The sequence below is a fragment of the Argiope bruennichi genome, chromosome 2 (assembly GCF_947563725.1).
Source record: "Argiope bruennichi chromosome 2, qqArgBrue1.1, whole genome shotgun sequence".
Lineage (NCBI taxonomy): Eukaryota > Metazoa > Arthropoda > Arachnida > Araneae > Araneidae > Argiope > Argiope bruennichi.
Window position 1 is genome coordinate 47,938,921 of NC_079152.1, and position 19,247 is coordinate 47,958,167.

The window sequence follows — 19,247 nt, forward strand, 5'->3', positions numbered from 1 at the left end:
TGTTTGAAATAGACATTATTTCAACTTTTTCTAAATACTGAAATTTTAATTTTCATAAACTAAATCAAAGTCAAAAAACGAGAAAGAGTTTTAAAAATAATAACGTTCTCAATTCCCAAAATTTCTAAAAACAATTGTTTTTAAACCAAATTTTTATAATGCATTCCAAAAGTAAATCTTAGTTACGAGCAAAAATTATTTCCTTTTTGGTTTCAAATTATATTCTTAAGAGGAAACTCTAAACGAGGATGTAACGCACGTCATTGTATTAAATTAGATAAGGAATTGTAAGATATTTTCTACCGAGCCGAACGCACCATCATTGTAATCTGAACTCATGTGTCACCTATAAAAGGAATAAAATGCCATTTCAGCAAACCAAAAAGTCCCAGGTTCGAATCTCTAATTAAGTGATGAACAGTAAAACAGTAAATATGAACTAAAAATTATAGTTACACTATAAAGTTTACTATCTATTTCATATTTTAATGGTAATTTGTATTCATTTTGGAGATGCGTATAAACTTGGGTGTCAATTTGTACAATCCAAGAAACAAAGTTGTGCAATATTGGGAGGAGTTGTATGGTACAATATTGGAAAAGAACATTGGCCAATATAAAAACATTTACATTTTACTCAGTTCCAAGACTATAAAAAAATATTGTACAATGCTGTTTTTCAACTTTTACAATATTATACATTATAATGTGCTACTTAGGACTAGCGCAATGTTAAAAAAAAAAAAAAAAATGGAAACAATTCTATGCTACTGTGCTTTATCCTAGATTACTTTTAAAGCTCCATTCATGCTGTTCTTAATGCAGCGAAGCTTGTACTGGTAAAACTCAATAAATAAATTACGATTTTTTAAAAATCTAAGCTTTTTAAACTAAGAAAAAGAGGTTAGACAAAACCATTATAACAAAATTTATAACAATAAAGAGGAAGTTCTCTACAAATATCTGGCCAGAAGTCGACTTTGCACGGCAAAATTTGGCTTACTCTTTATAATAGAAGGGAGAAATCGTTCACTGTTAATAAATAAAACAATTTGATATGATGCAAGCTTAATGCTGGATGATATCTCAAAATATATGATTGATTAAAATGATTATGTTGTAGTAGTATTAAATAATAAAATGATTGAAGACGAAACACTTTCAATCAATCAATCTTAATGCTCTATACCCTTTGACCACTTTTACGTCATTGTATAAAATATAGTTCTATAACTTTTCATCATATATTTCAAAATAATTACAGTTTTTTTATGAATTTACTATCATTTATTTTTATTTAGTCTTCCTACGTGTTATTTTGCGTGTTTATAAATCTTAAAATTGCATCCTTTTAAGTAGTGTATTCTTAATCGCGCATGAATACAGTTATAATTCTTGCAGATCCGGCCTCTCTTTTCCTGCGATTCCGCCATTAGAGCTTTACACTCGGAAATTTTGTTTAATTTATTTTTCTGTATTATTATTCAAGTCTTAAAAACCTTTGAAAATGTCTAGTAGAGATAGAATGGGTCGAAGAGGGTAAGTGTTTAACTATATATTTCTTTTATATACATATATATACTTTAATTTTCGAAATTATTTGTGTCTGCGTTGGTACTTGACCTAAATGTCTAAAAACATTGTGAGGCCTTTGTTTCTAAAATGCAATTTTTTGTATTGATATAATGCAATACAGTTATTGAGGATGATATTCTGAGGAAGTATGTATAACAAATGAAAGAATATTACTAATGATTATTTAAATTCATGGATAACTTAAAAATTCTATTTTTAGTTTCGGTTAAAAATCGATCACCTGATGATGTTGAATAAATTAAAAATCATTTTATATTTATATTAAGATTTATATATTTATTATTATTCGTAATCATTGTGTTTTCTGTTTCTTATATTTTGTTTTTTTTAATGAGTGTAATATTTAAATTTATGTAATTTCACATTCCTTGGTAATATAACTATCATTTAGATTTTCTCACTCAAATTATTGCGATTCGATTTAATTCAAGCATGATTAAAAAAATATTTAAATTAAGAATTTATTAAATAGAATATATTGCTATTTGTTTTAATGCAAATGGTATTCATAATTGACCTTGAAGTTATCATTTTTTTTTCTAGCAAATTTTCTGATTGGAAAGCATCAAAATTTTATCAATATTCATTTCACATGGAAATTAAAGAGAGATTATTAATTTATTAAAAGAAACAGAGTGGTTAACCATTGTAATTGTTCTAAAAATTGTACGTCTAATTGTCAGTTTTTCTCCCTTTTGTATCTCCTTTGCATATGTGAAAGCTAATTAATGTTTGGTATATCATATAAATCCTCACTAGGTAGTTAACAATTATAGAATTAATTAGGGCAAAACTTTTACTTTTTTTTTATAAGAGCTAATAATGCAGTTGACATTTGCATCATTCTTTAGATAATAAACATTGTAAGGCCAATTTTTAAAGATAAATTGCTAAATTTGGTATTAACTGTATTCTTTAGTTTAGTTAATAAGTATTCTTCAGTTTGTCTGAGATTATCATAAAATTTGTACTGTGTTTTTTGATTTTCCTGTTAGTATATAATAAAATCTTATGCAGTTGTGGTAGGTATTAGATTGTCTGTGTTTGTAATGTTCAGCAATTAAGTGTCATATACTTTTTTTTTTCCATTTTTGCAATATAATACTGCTGTTTTGTTAATTATAAACTACAGAATTATTCTATCTATTATTAAGTCAATAGATGCTTTAGAGAGATGCTTTTTTTCAAAAGCCAAGTTTGAATTATTTAAAGTACTGAGCATTTGTGATTGCTTATCAGAGTTCTTAAATTTATTTATTATCATTGCAGTGGTGGTGATAGACCAAGTTTTGGAAGTCGTCGTGGTGGAGGATCTAGTAGAGGTGGATTTACAGGTGGTACAGGAGGACGCGGATCATTAAAAGGGAAGCAGCCTGGTGAGCGATTGAGAAAACCACGTTGGGATATGAGTAAATTGATGCCATTTCAGAAGAATTTCTATCGTGAACATCCCAATGTTCAAAGGAGATCACAGGTATTTTAATTTTCCAGATTTTTTTTTATAGAAATATTAACAGAACCATTTTCTTCTGAAGTTGAATACAAGTTAATTTATGTTTTTTGAAAAAAACTAAGATAAAATTTTTTATTGTTACTGTATTTATGAAAAGTAATTAATCTGGGCAAAAAAAATGACTTATAGTTTTATTCATGTCATTTTAATCTAAATGATTGTTTATATTGTTAAAATACTGTTTTAATTGTTTATATTGTTAAAATACTGTTGTTTTAATTGTTTATATTGTTAAAATACTGTTGTTTTAATTGTTTATATTGTTAAAATACTGTTGTTTTAATTGTTTATATTGTTAAAATACTGTTGTTTTAATTGTTTATATTGTTAAAATACTGTTGTTTTAATTGTTTATATTGTTAAAATACTGTTGTTTTAATTGTTTATATTGTTAAAATACTGTTGTTTTAATTGTTTATATTGTTAAATACATTTTTGAAGACATATATGTTTAATATAAAAAAAAATTGAATGTTGCTTTAAAATTTTTAAAATTTCTTGTTTTAGCAAGATGCTGAAAGCTACAGGAATCATTATGAAATTACTATTCGTGGCCCTAATATCCCCAAACCTGTTGCTAATTTTGAAGAAGGTTGTTTTCCAGGTGAGCAGAAATTTGCAAAAGTTTTGATATCAATATGAATTTATATAATAAGTATATTTTGGTCATGTTTGCATATTTAAAATTTCAAATATGTTTTATTAAATTTTCTTCACATTACCATTTTTTTTAATAAAAAACCTGAAGATATTTTAGCATTATTAAATTGATTTAGTTTTATAATTAATGTCTACTTGTATTCATATTTAATTTTTAGTCAATATGATATATAGTCTGTCATATTTAACTTTTTAGTCATGCATAATATTTCATTTATTAAATGCTAAATTTTAGTGCTTTTAATCAGCTTTAGAATCGGCTAATTAATGTTTTTTATCAGATTATGTTATGGAAGCTGTTCGCCTTCAGCAGTATCAACAGCCAACTGCTATTCAGGCGCAGAGTTGGCCTATTGCCTTGAGTGGTCGAGATTTAGTTGGCATTGCCCAGACAGGATCTGGAAAAACCCTTGCAGTAAGTTATTCCACATAGCTCTTTTTTTTTAATGGAAAAACACTTATATTTTATCTTGTTAATATTGTTTGTTTCTAGCGAAAATTGGTTTAATTGAGCTTACTGGTGCTATTCATGTCGTTATTTTAAACAATGTATATAAAGAAAATAAAAATACAATTTTTTATTTTAACAGTAAAGAATGTCTAATGTATTAAACTTTGTTCTGTTCTATCTTTAAAATGGACCATGTTTTGAAACTAGCTGGTACTGAAATACCTCTACTTCTTTGGTAGCTGGTATCTTATAACACATCACTTTAATTTTTTAAATTATCATTTAAATTTTAACAGTTTCAAATTTGTTTGGTTACAATATTTGTTTCATATAAATGTTACATTTATACTTCAGGTTTTATTAGGATATGCTCTATTAGTATATCTTTTTCGCTATAGCCTTCATGTTGATTTCATTAATTGTAACTGAATGCATACTGGAAAAAAATAAGACAATTGGAAAATTCACGATTAAAAATTTTTTTGTTAATCATGCTTACAAGTAACTAAGGCCATTATTCCATGTCAACTCAACCCTAATGTAAACCTCACAATCTCAGATTTTCTTGAAATTTGGGACATATATACTATTGGTATAGACTTGGGAAAATATGAAATTTTATTGAGATGTCCAATATTTTTGAATTACAGATCTCTTAAGTTCTCATAAATAAAGCTAAAAACAGTAAGCAACATTTTTTTTTTTAATTGCTTTAAAAGATTTCTTAATTGAGCCAGAGGCTTGGGATGGGTACCATTTTACAGCATTTTTCATACTCTTTGCTATGATGTGCAACACTTTATAGGTTCCAATAAGAAAACATTTATTAAAATTTGAATTTTTTACTTAGTATATATTTTAAAATTTTCAAATTAATTCCATTGAATAGTTTGCATTGTTGAAAATCATATGACAAAATATAAATTTGGAATAATGGCTGTATTTAAAAAAAAAAAAAAACTAAAGCTTTTTTTTTCTATTAATTCAACTTTGTATTCATTTTAATTAATATAATAATTCCAATATTGACTCATTTATGAAAATAAACATGTGTACTAATATAAAGATTTCACTAATATATCTAAAAAACTTACTATTAAATAATAGGGCTTGTTTATCATATTTAACCTTAAAAATGTTTCATTTGTTTATTGTACATTACTGTTAAGAAGAATACAAGTTTTTCCAATAGAAGTTGTAGGTTTCACTTATTTTACCAGATCCATATCTGAGAAACAAAGAATATCTTATAGAAGAATATATTTCTTGGATTTGAGAAGGATATTGGTGGATGAAGAAAAGTTGTCTTTACTCATCTAACTCATTTTTCTATAAAATACACCCAAGCTTTCTTCATAAACAACATTTATATAGCCTAAAATATCTATTAATATTAGCTTATCAGAAGATTTTGACACATCTTTTTGAAAGCTTTTGATTGCAAAGAAATGTTTTTGTTGAACTTTGTTTCCCATTTCCCTCCTTTATATTTTTTCTATTCCTTTCAGTATATTTTGCCTGCTATTGTTCACATCAATCATCAACCACCATTGGAACGAGGAGATGGGCCAATTGTAAGTAGTCAAAAAACTTCATAATGAAAATAATTTTTGTAAATATTAATTTTTAGATTGATTTCTAAATGAATCCTCCTTTTTTTTCCCTAGGTTCTCGTACTTGCTCCTACTCGTGAGTTGGCTCAACAGATTCAGCAAGTTGCTAATGATTTTGGTCATACGTCTCGAGTAAGGAATACATGTGTATTTGGTGGTGCACCTAAAGGTCCACAAATCAGAGATTTAGAAAGAGGTAAAACAGATATTATCTTTCAAGGTCTTAAAAAGAGTTCTGCAGATTTTTAAAGTTTTTGTTTCCAAAGTTTAAAGTTTGGGGTTTTTAGAAATCTGCCTCAGCATTTTTTCTGGAAGTAGATGTACTGAAAGAATTTGTGCGGGAGATTAGAAAAGGATAGGGTGTATAGTTTCATTATGAATTGCATGGATATCAAATCAGAATTTCATGTCTTTATGGAATAATGTAGAAATTATCATTTTATAAATTACTGTTTTTACATCTATGAAGAAAAAATAAACTATTTAACTCTTCAGTTTTGAAATCATAAGTATCATTATTTGAAGATTACTTAATTTATTAAAAATTCTCACTTTTTTGAACTTGAGAGAACAATGATATTTTGAAATGAAATTTATCTTTAGTTTTCTCTTAATAGTTGCATTGTCCTAAATAGATTTCTTGTTACTTTAGATGTTTTTAATATTTGATAACAATTTTAAAATTTTGAAAATAATTAAAAGAAAACATAGTCTGAGAATAGAATTCTTTCATGGTCTCTTCTTTCTTAAAACTAGGACATTTTATTGTAATGTCAACTGGCAATTTTGGAAAATTTATCAGAAGCTTATGTTCATAGAACGATAAACTTCCTTATTATTTGATGATGATATAAGAAATCCTAATTAAAATTGTAAGTTTTTATTTATAACTATACAATAATTCAGCTATTCAATAAATTAATCAAATATTTCTTGTTATCCTATTATTTTGAAGGAGCTGAAATTTGTGTTGCTACTCCTGGTCGTTTAATAGACTTTTTAGAAGCAGGAGTTACTAATCTTCGTAGATGCACTTATTTAGTATTGGATGAAGCTGACCGTATGTTGGATATGGGTTTTGAACCTCAAATCAGGAAAATTTTGGAGCAGATTCGAGTAAGACATTTTTGTTTTTATATATTTTTATTTTATCTTGGGAAGTATGATAGTGATGCCTTTTCTATTGAATACTTCAAGAAATGTGTAGTGTTAGAATATATGAATTTTATAACTCATTTTCAAATTATCATTCTTTTGCATCAAGAAAGTGTTTATAAAATATTAGAAGAAATATGAATGTATTTTAATTTTTTTTTCTTTTTTGCTATGGTTTGATTTTTAATTGCATTTTCAATTGCTTTGATTTAATGAAAGAACGGTAATTAAGTTCTTCTATCTTACAGCCTGATCGTCAAACTCTCATGTGGAGTGCAACTTGGCCTAAAGAAGTGCGTGCTCTTGCTGAAGATTTCTTAAAAGATTATGTTCAGATTAACATTGGAGCTCTTCAACTATGTGCAAACCATAATATAACTCAAATTATTGATGTTTGTGAGGAACATGAAAAGGAGAACAAGTAATTTCATTTCCAGCTTTCCCTTTTTATAACTCATCATTTAAATATATATATATGAAAACATATTTGTTTCTTATTAGATTGTTCAAGTTGTTGGAAGAAATAATGAGCCAGAGTGATAATAAAGTAAGTTTCATTTTTTTAAAGAATATTTTAAAATACTGAAATTTCTGAATAGATGGGATTATATTCTTATATTCATTAATTCTTATAATAATTCACAATATTTTAATTTTAGACCATTATTTTTGCCGAGACCAAAAGGAAAGTAGATGATCTTACTAAACGCATGCGTAGAGATGGGTATGTTTCTATTAACTTTACTTTTGTTGTTGATTAGAAATCTTTCATCTTGCATTTGTCATTGTACTATTGAAGTTGTTTCTGAGTTAATTTTTACATTTTAGGTGGCCCGCTATGTGTATTCATGGAGATAAATCACAACCTGAAAGAGATTGGGTTTTGAATGGTAAGTTAAAGTTCATTTTATGTGTATATCATTCTATCTCAGAAACATTATTGATGTCAATTAAAACTAATAGGGATATTTTTTGTTAATATCATGAAAAAGATACTCCAGTCTTGGATCATTTTCTTAATCACTGAGCTTTTGCTGCAATGTCTAGTGTAGGTATATTTTGCTGATGATTGTTTTTTAACAGACTGATATTTGGTAAAAGTTTCGCAACTAAAACTTTTGCTGAAAGTTTTAAGTCTTGATAGCATTTAACAATATTCTATTAAAAGGGTATTGTGTTTTAAAGCTTTATTCAAAATATTAGTATTAACATCAGTAGAATCATGGAATCTTGAAATTTTTTAATTGAAATGAATTTGAAAGGTCAGCTCTCTCTCTATATATATAGTTATCAATATTTTTAAACAAAATATATTTGTGAAACAAACTTCTAAAAAAATATTTTTCCTGTTTTTCTTTTATCTGATTTACTGTTTAAGAAATTTAGAAATTGATTTGATTTTATGCAATAATACAGTATTGCATAAAAATAAGTTAAACTCGCTGTAGCTTTATTTTGTAAGAAGGAATGTGAAATAATGAATTGATATCTATCCCATCTTAGCTGTAATAGAAAAATTTTGATAATTTTTTTTTCTAATACTCAACAACATTAACTTATACTAAAACTGTAAATAATGATTTTCTTACAGAGTTCAGAACTAGTAGATCACCAATCTTAGTTGCGACTGATGTTGCTGCTCGTGGATTGGGTATGTAAATGCAACTTTTCCCCTTTGGTTTGAGATCTTAATTTGTTAAATGACTGCATCTTAAAATGTGGTATCTGTTGTTGGGCGGCATGACATTAAAGTGTTTAACAGCAAATGGATGCTTTTTGATCATGGTAACCCCTTGTTTGAGGAAAGTAATTAACCAATGTAGTTAATAATCAGTCAAGAATTTAATCAAAAATATTGAGTGATAAAAGTATTGATTGCTTTATGAAAATATATCTATTCAAAAATATTGAAGAACTAGTTGCCTTTGTTTGATGCCAAAGCATAGTTACATTTTATTGAAAATGTAAATCGTGTTTCATAATATATTAAATGGAGGTAAAAGATTATCTGTAGTATATATTCAGAGTGCGTAGTATCATGAAAAGTGCTTAAATTCGAAAAACATTTTTAAGCCCCTTACAAGTGCTTAATTTTCTTGTGAAGACGAAGAAAGCTTTTAATTTTATTTTATTTCCTCACAAGAAAAATTATGATTCGAAACAATGGTTGTAAAAGCTTGTTTGCCATATGTATCAATAAAGGGGAAGAATTTGAAGAAATATTCTAGGGGTTCCAGCATGTATTGAGATAACGCTTAATGATTTTCCTCCCTTACGTTTTTTTTTTTTCTCCCTTTTTCTTCAACAATGTGCATTGCCATTTATTAAAATACTGGAATAGTTATATGGAAGGGCCTGTCCAAAATGCATTCTGTGCCATACTTTTAAATCGAAAAACATTTAAATTTTTAATATTTTAGATATTGAAGAAATTATTTATGCCTGGTTATTATATATTTAAATTTTTATGTGTTGTTAAAGAAGAATATGTGATATGGTCCAATCAACGGAAAATATGGAAACAGCAGGAGGAATTTGATGCGCCAAAGCGATACATCGAACATGGAAAAAGCTGGTTTAAAATCACCAACATATTCACTCATCATTGTCATTAATATGTTGTTTTGGAACAATTGCTTGAACAACCTACTACAGATATTCAACTGTACTATATTGAATTGTAATTAATTGTGGTATGAAATTATGTTAATCTATCTCATAAAATCCAGTATGATGAAATTTTAACTTGAAAGCTTAAATTTTCATTTCCCATCCATTTGAATATTTTTATTTGTTGGGCTAATCTTCCTAAATTTGTTTTCGTTAAGAAAAAAACTGCAGGATCTGTTGCGTAAATATCTTTTAAGGATTTAGATTCTATCATTTTAATTTTCTTTTTATAACTTTTATATAAATCCCCCCCCCCCAATGAAATCTTTTTATATATAAAGTCTTGCACTGAACAATGCCCAGCATTGAATTTAGGAGCTTGAAATTTGGAAAGGTTTTTTTTTTTGGATATTAGAGGCACACTAAGAATAGATTTCTCAAGCTTTTAATTCTAAGTTAAATTTAAAAAATAGGATTTTAATGTGTTTTCATTATAACATCAAAGCATATCGCATAAAAATTATTTTAACACCATTTTAATATGTTAAAAATAAAGGTTAAAAAGAATGAATCTAAGAAGAATGCATCTAAAAGCTGAATTCGCTTTATTGGATACTTTCAACTGCCTGCTCGAGATTAACCTTAAAATACTAGTCAACGATCACACAATAGATAGAATTAGTAAAAATATTTATTTCGCACATAGTGTTAATTTTCCATAACTATTCTACGCCAATGCCACACAAGACATTCCCTGTCAATATGCGAGAAAGTTTTGGGTAGCTGGTTGATTTATTTACATAAGAATTTTTTCTTATAGGTTAAAGAAAAACATGTTTTCATTAAATTATAGGAACGTTAAATGCTCAAAAAAGACTTACTACACTTTAGAAATAAGAGGCGATAAGTTTCTTTTTAATTTGATCATTTGTGAACACGGCTATAATTTTCTATTAAAAATGATTTAAAAACTTTAGAACATGGCTTTGTTCTATCATCAATTTCATGGCAGTTTTGCCAGTTGTGTGATGATAATCAGCAGAATGCTTTAGTTCTTAGCTTTATAAGATTGCAAATAAAAATTACTTAATAGAATGAGTGGGTGCAGGGAGGAATTTACTCTTTCCATCCCAGCCATGTTGGATTTTAATTGTTCCTTACATAAAAATCAAATGCAAGATCTGTGGTCCTGCTGAGCTTCTACATCACTATTGCCATTTTCAGAAATGTATCTGATATTTTATTCTAATTTTAAGAAATGTTATAAAAGCTCGCTGAGTTTTATTGTTAATCTTATAAAAGTTTAAAAAGTTGTATCTTATACCTTTGAAGTTATAAAAGTTATCTTATAAAAGTACTTAATTTTTTTGGTATTAATATATATATATATATATATATATATATATATATATATATATATAAAATTCAATTTTATGGTCATTTCTAGGCTTTTGTCAAATCCAAAAAGGCATAATTTTACAATAGAAGATGTTTTGCAAATAAGTAAATAAATATTGAAATTTAAAAAGAATAAGCATTTAAAATTAGTATTTAAGATATTTAAGGATTTTTTTAAATAAAAGTTGTGCATTATTATAAAACAAAAAATATTATGCTTAGAAAATATAGTTTATGTGTGCATACTTTACAGAAGTGCTTAATTTTTGGGGGTAAGGTGCTTAAAAAGTACTTAATTTTTGCAGCAGCTTCTCACTACGCACTCTGATAATGAATAAATGAGAATTCACAGTAAATATGAATCCATATAAATTTGTTTTTAAGATTTGATTTTAAATAAACTAATACTTTTGGAATTTCTAAAAATGTTTCAATTTTTACTATAATTTTTAAAAAAGCTATATTTGAATGTTGAAACTTAACTCATAAAAAGTGGTTTGGAGTTGACTAGTAATCATTAATCATTTCATTGATTTGTGCATTATGTTTAAATGCTGTAATATTTGAGTTATGTTATGAATTTGCTGATTTTTTTATATATAATAGAAGCATAATTTTTCATTTATATCTATAAACAATACTTCATTTGAAAATGAAAGTATGGAACCTAAATTGTCAGATTTACTGCTTTTAGTATGATTCAGTATTTTTAATAGAAATTATTATTTTGCCATAAGTTTTTATAATCATCAGTAATTGAATTATCGAAGATTTTTATTTACTAGTATTATGACTTCGTTGTGTGAGAGCCATTTTTTTTTTTTTTTCTGTTCTCTCTCTTGTTAAGTTGAAATATTTAAAAATGAGACAAGTAAATTGTACATTTTTATTCATTGTTTTGTGGTAAATGATATTAAAAAATGCTGTTATTCAGATTATCCTTTCTTTTCCTATTTCATTGACTGTAAAAAAATATTAATAAAAATGAAGCTTGGAAGATTTTTATTTGTGTGTAGAGAAAGAAACTACATTTTTTTCAAAAAAAAAAAAAAAAAAAATTTCAAGAACACTTGATGTGCAGAAACTTGAAAAATTATTATGTGCAATAGTTTCTTGGATTGTTAGTTATCCATGCATGAAAGCAGCATATTGATTTTATTTTTGATATTGAAACTGATTTTGTACTTCGATTTTATTAGTTTTATTGAATTTAACTTAGTGTATAATGTTTTGTCATGTAATTAGTTTTCTAAATATGCACAACTTAGTATTCACATTTTTAAATTTAGTTTTTTTATAGCATTTTTATTGCATTATTCCAAAAGAAACAGTTTATGGCAAAATAATTATGAGACTGTATTTTATTATTTGATATTAGGTCCCTTAATATATTTCTGCTGAAAAATGTGATAATCAAGTTTTGCATATTTAATTTTTTAGATGGTATCTAATGGAATATTTTTTTAATGTTATTTTCTTTTCAATGATTTTAATTGAGTGTGTGTTAAACAGTATATGCTAATGTTGATTCTTCATGTTTTAAAGTTATCTGGTTCTCCCAATTGGTGCTCTAATCCAGAAATTCTCTTTAATTAGAAGATTTGATATTTCATTTTTAGTTTATTAAAAACTGCTTAAATCAAGCTATTTAAAATTTTAATTTTACTGTGAATTCTTCAAGATAAAATCTTTAATAAATTGGTTAATTTTATAATTTTTGTTTTAAAAATGAAATTATAAAATAAAAATTCAGTTTTTATTAAATCTTAAGTACCATAAATACTCTGTCAATATAAAATTTTGTGCCACAACTAATGTATCTCTACCTCCTCTTTAATCATCTTACCAGTGCACAATAAAATTTTGCTTAATGCAAATGTAGGGCAACTTGCAATATTTTTTTATTGTATATTTTTACATATGTTTTTAAAACAAGGGGTATACCTTTTAATTAGAAATGCTATTTAGTGCAGTAAATGTTTTATTCTGATTCTCAAGTGTATTGTAACTAACATGGCATTTCTTTTTTTTTCTTTTCAGAGGCACTGTAATGATTGGCTTATTAACATTAGTGGTGCCTCTGCCTGAACAAATAAAAAAGCATTCAACCAGTGTTTTTGCTGTCAAAGAGGTGGTGGATGTCCACCCTTCTTAAGCATTAATGAGGCGATGAAGGCTACCTAGTGCCATTGTCTCAAATTGCGTAGTGGTGTGCAGCACATTGTGCTCTCTGTAATCCAAGTGTTGTCATGTCAGCCCTTTTAAGGGAAATGTTAAAGAATCGTTCATAAGGCTTCTGTTACCTGTGGTTGGGAAAGAGATATGGAGGAAACATCACAGCTCACAAATGCAAACAGATTGTACACAATTAAAAAGCTTTCTTTTAAGTAACACATTCATAAAGTAAAACATGATTACAGCAGATAGCACTTATTTTTTTCTTTGTGATTGTACAAATACATAAAAATTATAACATAGTCTAAAAATGATCAAAACTTTCATTAAAATTTTTATATAACTTTATACCAACTGAAGTCTATAATCACAACCACTTATTGAACACTACTTCCGCATTTGTCGTCGTGTTGCAAGACATTTATGAAGTCTGCTCCTGTTGTTTGCTCTCATAAAGGAAGGAAGTCTTAAAAAGGAAAATAGCTGGAGAGCTTCAACATGGGAGTTTTCAGGCCTCTAAAAGTAGCTTGCAGCATTTCTAAGTTGAATCCACCTTCTTTTGGATTTGCTCCAACCACAGGTATACTAGCTTATAGTCGTTTTGTCTATTTACACTTTTTTCCCCCTTCCTCCTTTAATTAAATTTTCTTTCTCTTTGTTCATATGGTAAATACTCAGCACATAAATTGCATAAATTTTAATAGATGGAAATAATTTATATTTAATTGTTATCCTATTTCATAAACTTAACATTGTAGTTATAATACTTTTAAATATTAGTGCATACTCCTTTTTCATAAATATTTTTATTTGAGGAATTAATAGATAATATCTACTTTTAATTAGTATTTTCAGGCTCATTCTATTTCTTCTATTTGAAAATTTTCTTTTTTGTAGTGAACTAACTTAGCTTTTTAATTAGTTCATATTTTTCTGTTTAAAAATAACTGAAATGAGCAATTTATTAAAGAATTTTTTTTTATGAAGAATAACTAAAAAATTATGCATATCATTCATTTTTATCTATATTTTGAAATCAAAACCTAGAAAAAAAATACCCATTCTGGGCCCATTTTAATAAAAAAGGCAGTATATAGTGTTGTAAAATTCGCTCTCATCTAGCATTATTGATTTAAATTACTTCTGTCACTACTGCGAATGTTTAAAGTCGGATATTCTGTTAGAGTCAGATGGCAAAAAATGGGGCCAAATCAGGTAAATTAAAGATTTTTTTAAAACTTTATTTTAATGATCAAAGCATAAATTTTATATTTTCTGATATGTATAATTTTGGTTTTTACTTTGCACTTTCCACATTTTTTCATTCAAGTAAAATTAATAATCTTTCCCTCCCCATTATTTATCATTTAGAAATGCACATGTTAAATATTATAATTAGTTTTTTAATTCATGGAAAAGATTACTATCTTTTCTGTAGTTTAAATATATTTTGATATTGGGGAAACTCCTGAAATTTCCCAACCTCTTTTTCTATTAGCATATAATTTTATTTAAAGTCTTTTCTCCTTAAATACAGTATTGCAAGCATAATATATATTAATTAGAATGTTATATATTTTAATTCCTTATAAGAATTATATCAAGTTTGATAAAATTCTATTGCCTAGAAAAATAAGATTTGAAATTTGTTGTAAAATTAAGCAGATTTTGCTCCTTTAATATTTTCTTCTATAATATTTAATTAGTATTTAAATACTAAAGAAAAGTTCTTAATTTTCCACTTATTTGCAAATATTTGTTAGATGATTTTATGCTTTAATTTTATTTGCCAATTAATTATTTAAAAAAATCTTCTTAACATTTTAATATTTGGGAATTTTAGATGTGGACGATATTAAGTTTGTGATAAACTTTGATTACCCTAACTGTTCTGAAGACTATGTTCATCGCATTGGCCGTACAGCTCGTAGCAATAAAAGTGGCACTGCTTACACTTTCTTTACCACGAGTAATTCTAAACAAGCTTCTGACTTGATTAGTGTCTTGCAAGAGGCTAATCAAGTCATTAATCCACGATTGTATGACATAGCTGATATGTCTCGAGGAGGTGGAGGCAGAAGTAAGTAGAAAGTTTTCCTTTATTGTGGGATTCTTATTGTATATTTGAGTAGTGTCTATAAGTTACTAATTTCAATCTAAGCTTTTCCCTCCCCCTCAAAAAAAAAAAAAAAAACCTTAAATAGTTTTTGACCAAAAGTTAAAGTAATTCTGCTCATTAAATGATAAATGTTTTTTTAAAAAGTTTTCTTTTGTCTGTTAAGATAAGTTGGTATTTGGGAGAAAACAATGAATGATTTTAATCAGATGATTTAATTAAGCAATTGTTACTGTAGAATTTGAGTTTTTATTTCTATTTTATTAAAAATCCTATGTCATGAGCACCAGGGCCTGGCATGTTCAAAAAAGGTAATTATTTGTATAATTAAACACATTGGATGCAGATGTAGACTGATTTTTTTATATATATATCTCGGCATCTTAGCCTCACTACCATAAGAACATCAATGGTGTACTACATAATGTTTTAATATGTCATTGGAGATCTTCCTATTATTTTACTAATAAAGAAGTGTTTTATTAATTTAACCTAATGCATATTGTAATTTAAATTTTTAAAGAATTAAGTTTAATGTTTGATTTAAAATTATGAGAAATATTTTGAACATTGTGAAAAGTTGTTTTAAAAAAATTTGACGTCAAAAGTATTAGAATCTTTCAGTTTTAATAAGTTACATTTATTTTTATTTGGAGAAGTTGGCTTTGAATCCAGTGATGCAAGAATTGGAATTTGCATGATGCTTCACCATTCTGATAAAATAATAATTGACTCCAATGAAAAATACCCAGCCTGTAAATTAGGAGGAGTAAGAATTTGTGTGGATAGAGCTAAACACTATCTGTTCTTTCAGTTATTTAAAAAATGAAGGACTCGGCAAATTTTTGAATGAATTTGTAGAGTTAGCATTGAAATCTTTTTTAATGTTGAATTTATTTGTGATTTGCAATCTTAGATATTAGCATTGTTTTTAAATTTTGAAAAGTACTGCTAAATTAGAGATAATAATATAGAGATTGAAGTATAGATAATAATTTTGCTTTTGTTGAATGTTTTCAAAAGAGAATACTTTATTAAATTGTACAAATATAAAATAAAACTTATTATTCTATGGTTTACTGTGCTGGTGTAACGTGGAAGCTTGAAGAATGGTTCATAGCTCGAGTGTCATCATCATCACCTGCCAGTCATTCACAATTGCAAAACCCATCCCAAAATAGTTCTAGTGTGACTTTAAAATAAAACTTAATTGTAATCAATCCAACTTTTAATCTATAATCTCTACCAAGATCTAGATACTAAACAAATTACAAATCCTTTTCTTTCATGTTTTCCTAATGTAACAAATTGGGGGGGGGTCAAATTTTCAAATCTGTTGCAATTTCTTTCCCTCTTCCAAGTTTGGTATGAATGTACAGTTTTGCTGTTTGTAGCAGAAGCAAAACAAGTATAAAATATTCATTATTGGTTGTAAAAAATTCAGTTTTTAATTCTTTTTAGAAAATTGAGATAGATCATATTGTTTGTTATGTGACAATATTTTGTGCCACAATGCTATAGAATGAATTTTGAAATCTTTCATAGATTTTTATTGAATTTTAAAACTCAACATTTTCTATGGTTACTTTTTTCACCCTCTGTTTCCAGCAATTTCAGTTACTATTTGAGATCTTGTTTTATCTTCATTTTGGGTTGAGGTATGCTGAGAATGTCTTTAAAAATTCATAATTGGATCTGCAGTGCCCTTGTAATTCTTTATGCACTTAGAAACAAAATTGAGTTTTTATGAATAATGAATACCTACCTTTATTGATTGTTTGTTATTTGAAATAATTGGATATCTTTTTTAGTTTCTTTTTTAAATTTAAGCTGTCATAATAGCAAGAGTGTTTAATATTTGTTCATAATTTTGTATGATTATAGATTTAGTTTTTGGTTTCGGACAAGCAGTTGTAGAGATTTTCCAAATTTGAGAGCAATATTGCATTAATGAAATAAATTTTGTCTCCCTTGCGCCATCTTTGTCTTGGATTTTCTGATTTTTTTTAAATGGTTGAACCCTTTCTAATGAGATGCATCTTCAATCAATGATATTTATATCTATTATTTTGTTTTTACTGAGTGAAATTTGCTTTTTCAAATGGCTAGATAATTCACTGAATTTTTTTCATGGCACTCCAGGTTGCTTGAAACCCAGTAGAAGCAAGATTTTACTTGTAAATTTTAAGTATTCTTTGAAAAATGTAATTTCTTAATAACGTTTTTGTGTTTTGTAATTCTAAACAGCTGAACAAACAACATAAAAATTTTTTAGTTCTTACTGATGCTTAATTTCTTTTTAGTGAGGAGTCGAGGTCGTGCAGGTGGCTTTCAGGGACGCAGTGATACTCGTGGCGGAAGGAGGGATGATACAAGAGGTGGTAGGAGTCAAGGCAGGGATAATTTTGGCCGAGATCGAATGCGCAATGACGATAGAGGCAGACCAAGTTCTAGACCTGAGAGAAATGGACCATCTGACCGAGGAAACTACAATAGAGATAATCAGGGATCTTACAGCCGTGATGGACAAAATTCAAACTATGCACGTAATGGACAAACTGCTGGATACAGTCGTGAGAATCCAAATTCTGGATATAATCGAGAGACCTATAATGCTAATAGAGATTCCCAATCGTCTGGATATAATCGTGACAATCAGTCAGCTAACAAAGGTGGTCTCTTGAATACTCCTCCAACAGGTGGGATGTATCAACAAGAAAGGGGCCCTCAAGAAAGTCGTTACAACCTTAGAGCTCATGCTGGTCCAAGACCACCTCCAAGACCAGAAGGTAATCCACCCCAGCATGGTAATCCACCCCCTCATGGTAATCCTTATATGAATGGACAGTCCAGGGCTCCCCAGCACCCTCAGATGAATGAAGATAACAGACATACGAATCGTGGCAATCCACAGATGAATGCACACAACGAGCCACCTCCACAGCGCTATCAAGGCCATAACATGCAAATGAATGGTTCTGGCAGACCTGCACCTCAGGCAATGACCAATGCCCAAACAATGCAGTCTTTATTCCAGCCTCCTCCTCCACCACCACCTATCCCTAATGGCACTGCTAACAAGGGCTCTTTGATGGGACCCCCACCTCCAATAAATAAATATTATTAATTTTGTGAATTTTAGAAGTTTTAAATGTATTGTGAAAAATGTTTTGTTTCTTCAGAAGACTATTGTAAATAATTTTTTGTATATTTATTTTCTGTTTCCATTGAATCATAAATTATGCTACTCATGAAGTAATGGATATGTAATTTAGCGGGACACCATTTTTCATTTCAAGTTCACACATGTAATGTATATTTGTTAAAATATTGATGGGTCGGAACATATGTCCGTAGTACATTCTTTAAAATTGTGCTAGACTTGAACTTTATTAATTTGGAAAAAAAAAGTTTTTATTTTTGCAGTTTGTATCATCACTTTGTTGGATGTTTATATTCATTTTTTCTTTTTTTATACTTAACAAAAATTGATGCATTTCTGTAAATGAATACTCTGATGGACGAAGAAAAAGTCTAAAAAATAAAATTTTAAACAATGGTTTCTTTTTCTTTCTTTCTTTTTTTTTCTTTTTTTTTTTTTTTTTTGTTGTTGTTGTTACATTTTATATTAAAACATATGTTTCTATCTTTGTTTAAAAAGTAGTATTCAAAGATATGTTTTAGCCATCAATTAAAATTATTTCATGCACATAAACAATAATTCAATGGAATTATGTATATTTCTAAGAAAGCTGTCTATTGTTATGGTTCTCCTGGAAAAACTAAAATGTCTGCATAGTTGCAGTTATCCCTAGAAATCAAAACCATTTGTCAAAGTTATAATGTTCATAATTTGCTTTCAAAAAATAGCATCAGATTTATATATTTATATACAGGGTGTCTCAAAAACCTTGACTGCGGCTTTTATTTCTTAAATATTGTTCAGACATATATTGTAAA

The 19,247-nt window shown here is 27.5% G+C and overlaps 1 protein-coding gene across 1 annotated transcript; it reads left to right on the top strand.

The window, feature by feature from the left end:
* The first annotated feature begins 1,379 nt into the window (after window positions 1-1,379).
* LOC129961614 (uncharacterized) lies at window positions 1,380-18,848 on the top strand. The gene is made up of 14 exons (XM_056075121.1): window positions 1,380-1,539; window positions 2,866-3,070; window positions 3,617-3,713; window positions 4,051-4,184; window positions 5,729-5,794; window positions 5,888-6,029; window positions 6,789-6,949; window positions 7,237-7,409; window positions 7,490-7,535; window positions 7,648-7,712; window positions 7,817-7,878; window positions 8,580-8,639; window positions 15,015-15,251; window positions 17,591-18,848. The coding sequence occupies exons 1-14, from the start codon at window positions 1,508-1,510 to the stop codon at window positions 18,412-18,414; spliced, it is 2,304 nt and encodes a 767-aa protein (XP_055931096.1). The 5' UTR covers window positions 1,380-1,507; the 3' UTR covers window positions 18,415-18,848.
* The last annotated feature ends 399 nt before the right edge of the window (window positions 18,849-19,247 follow it).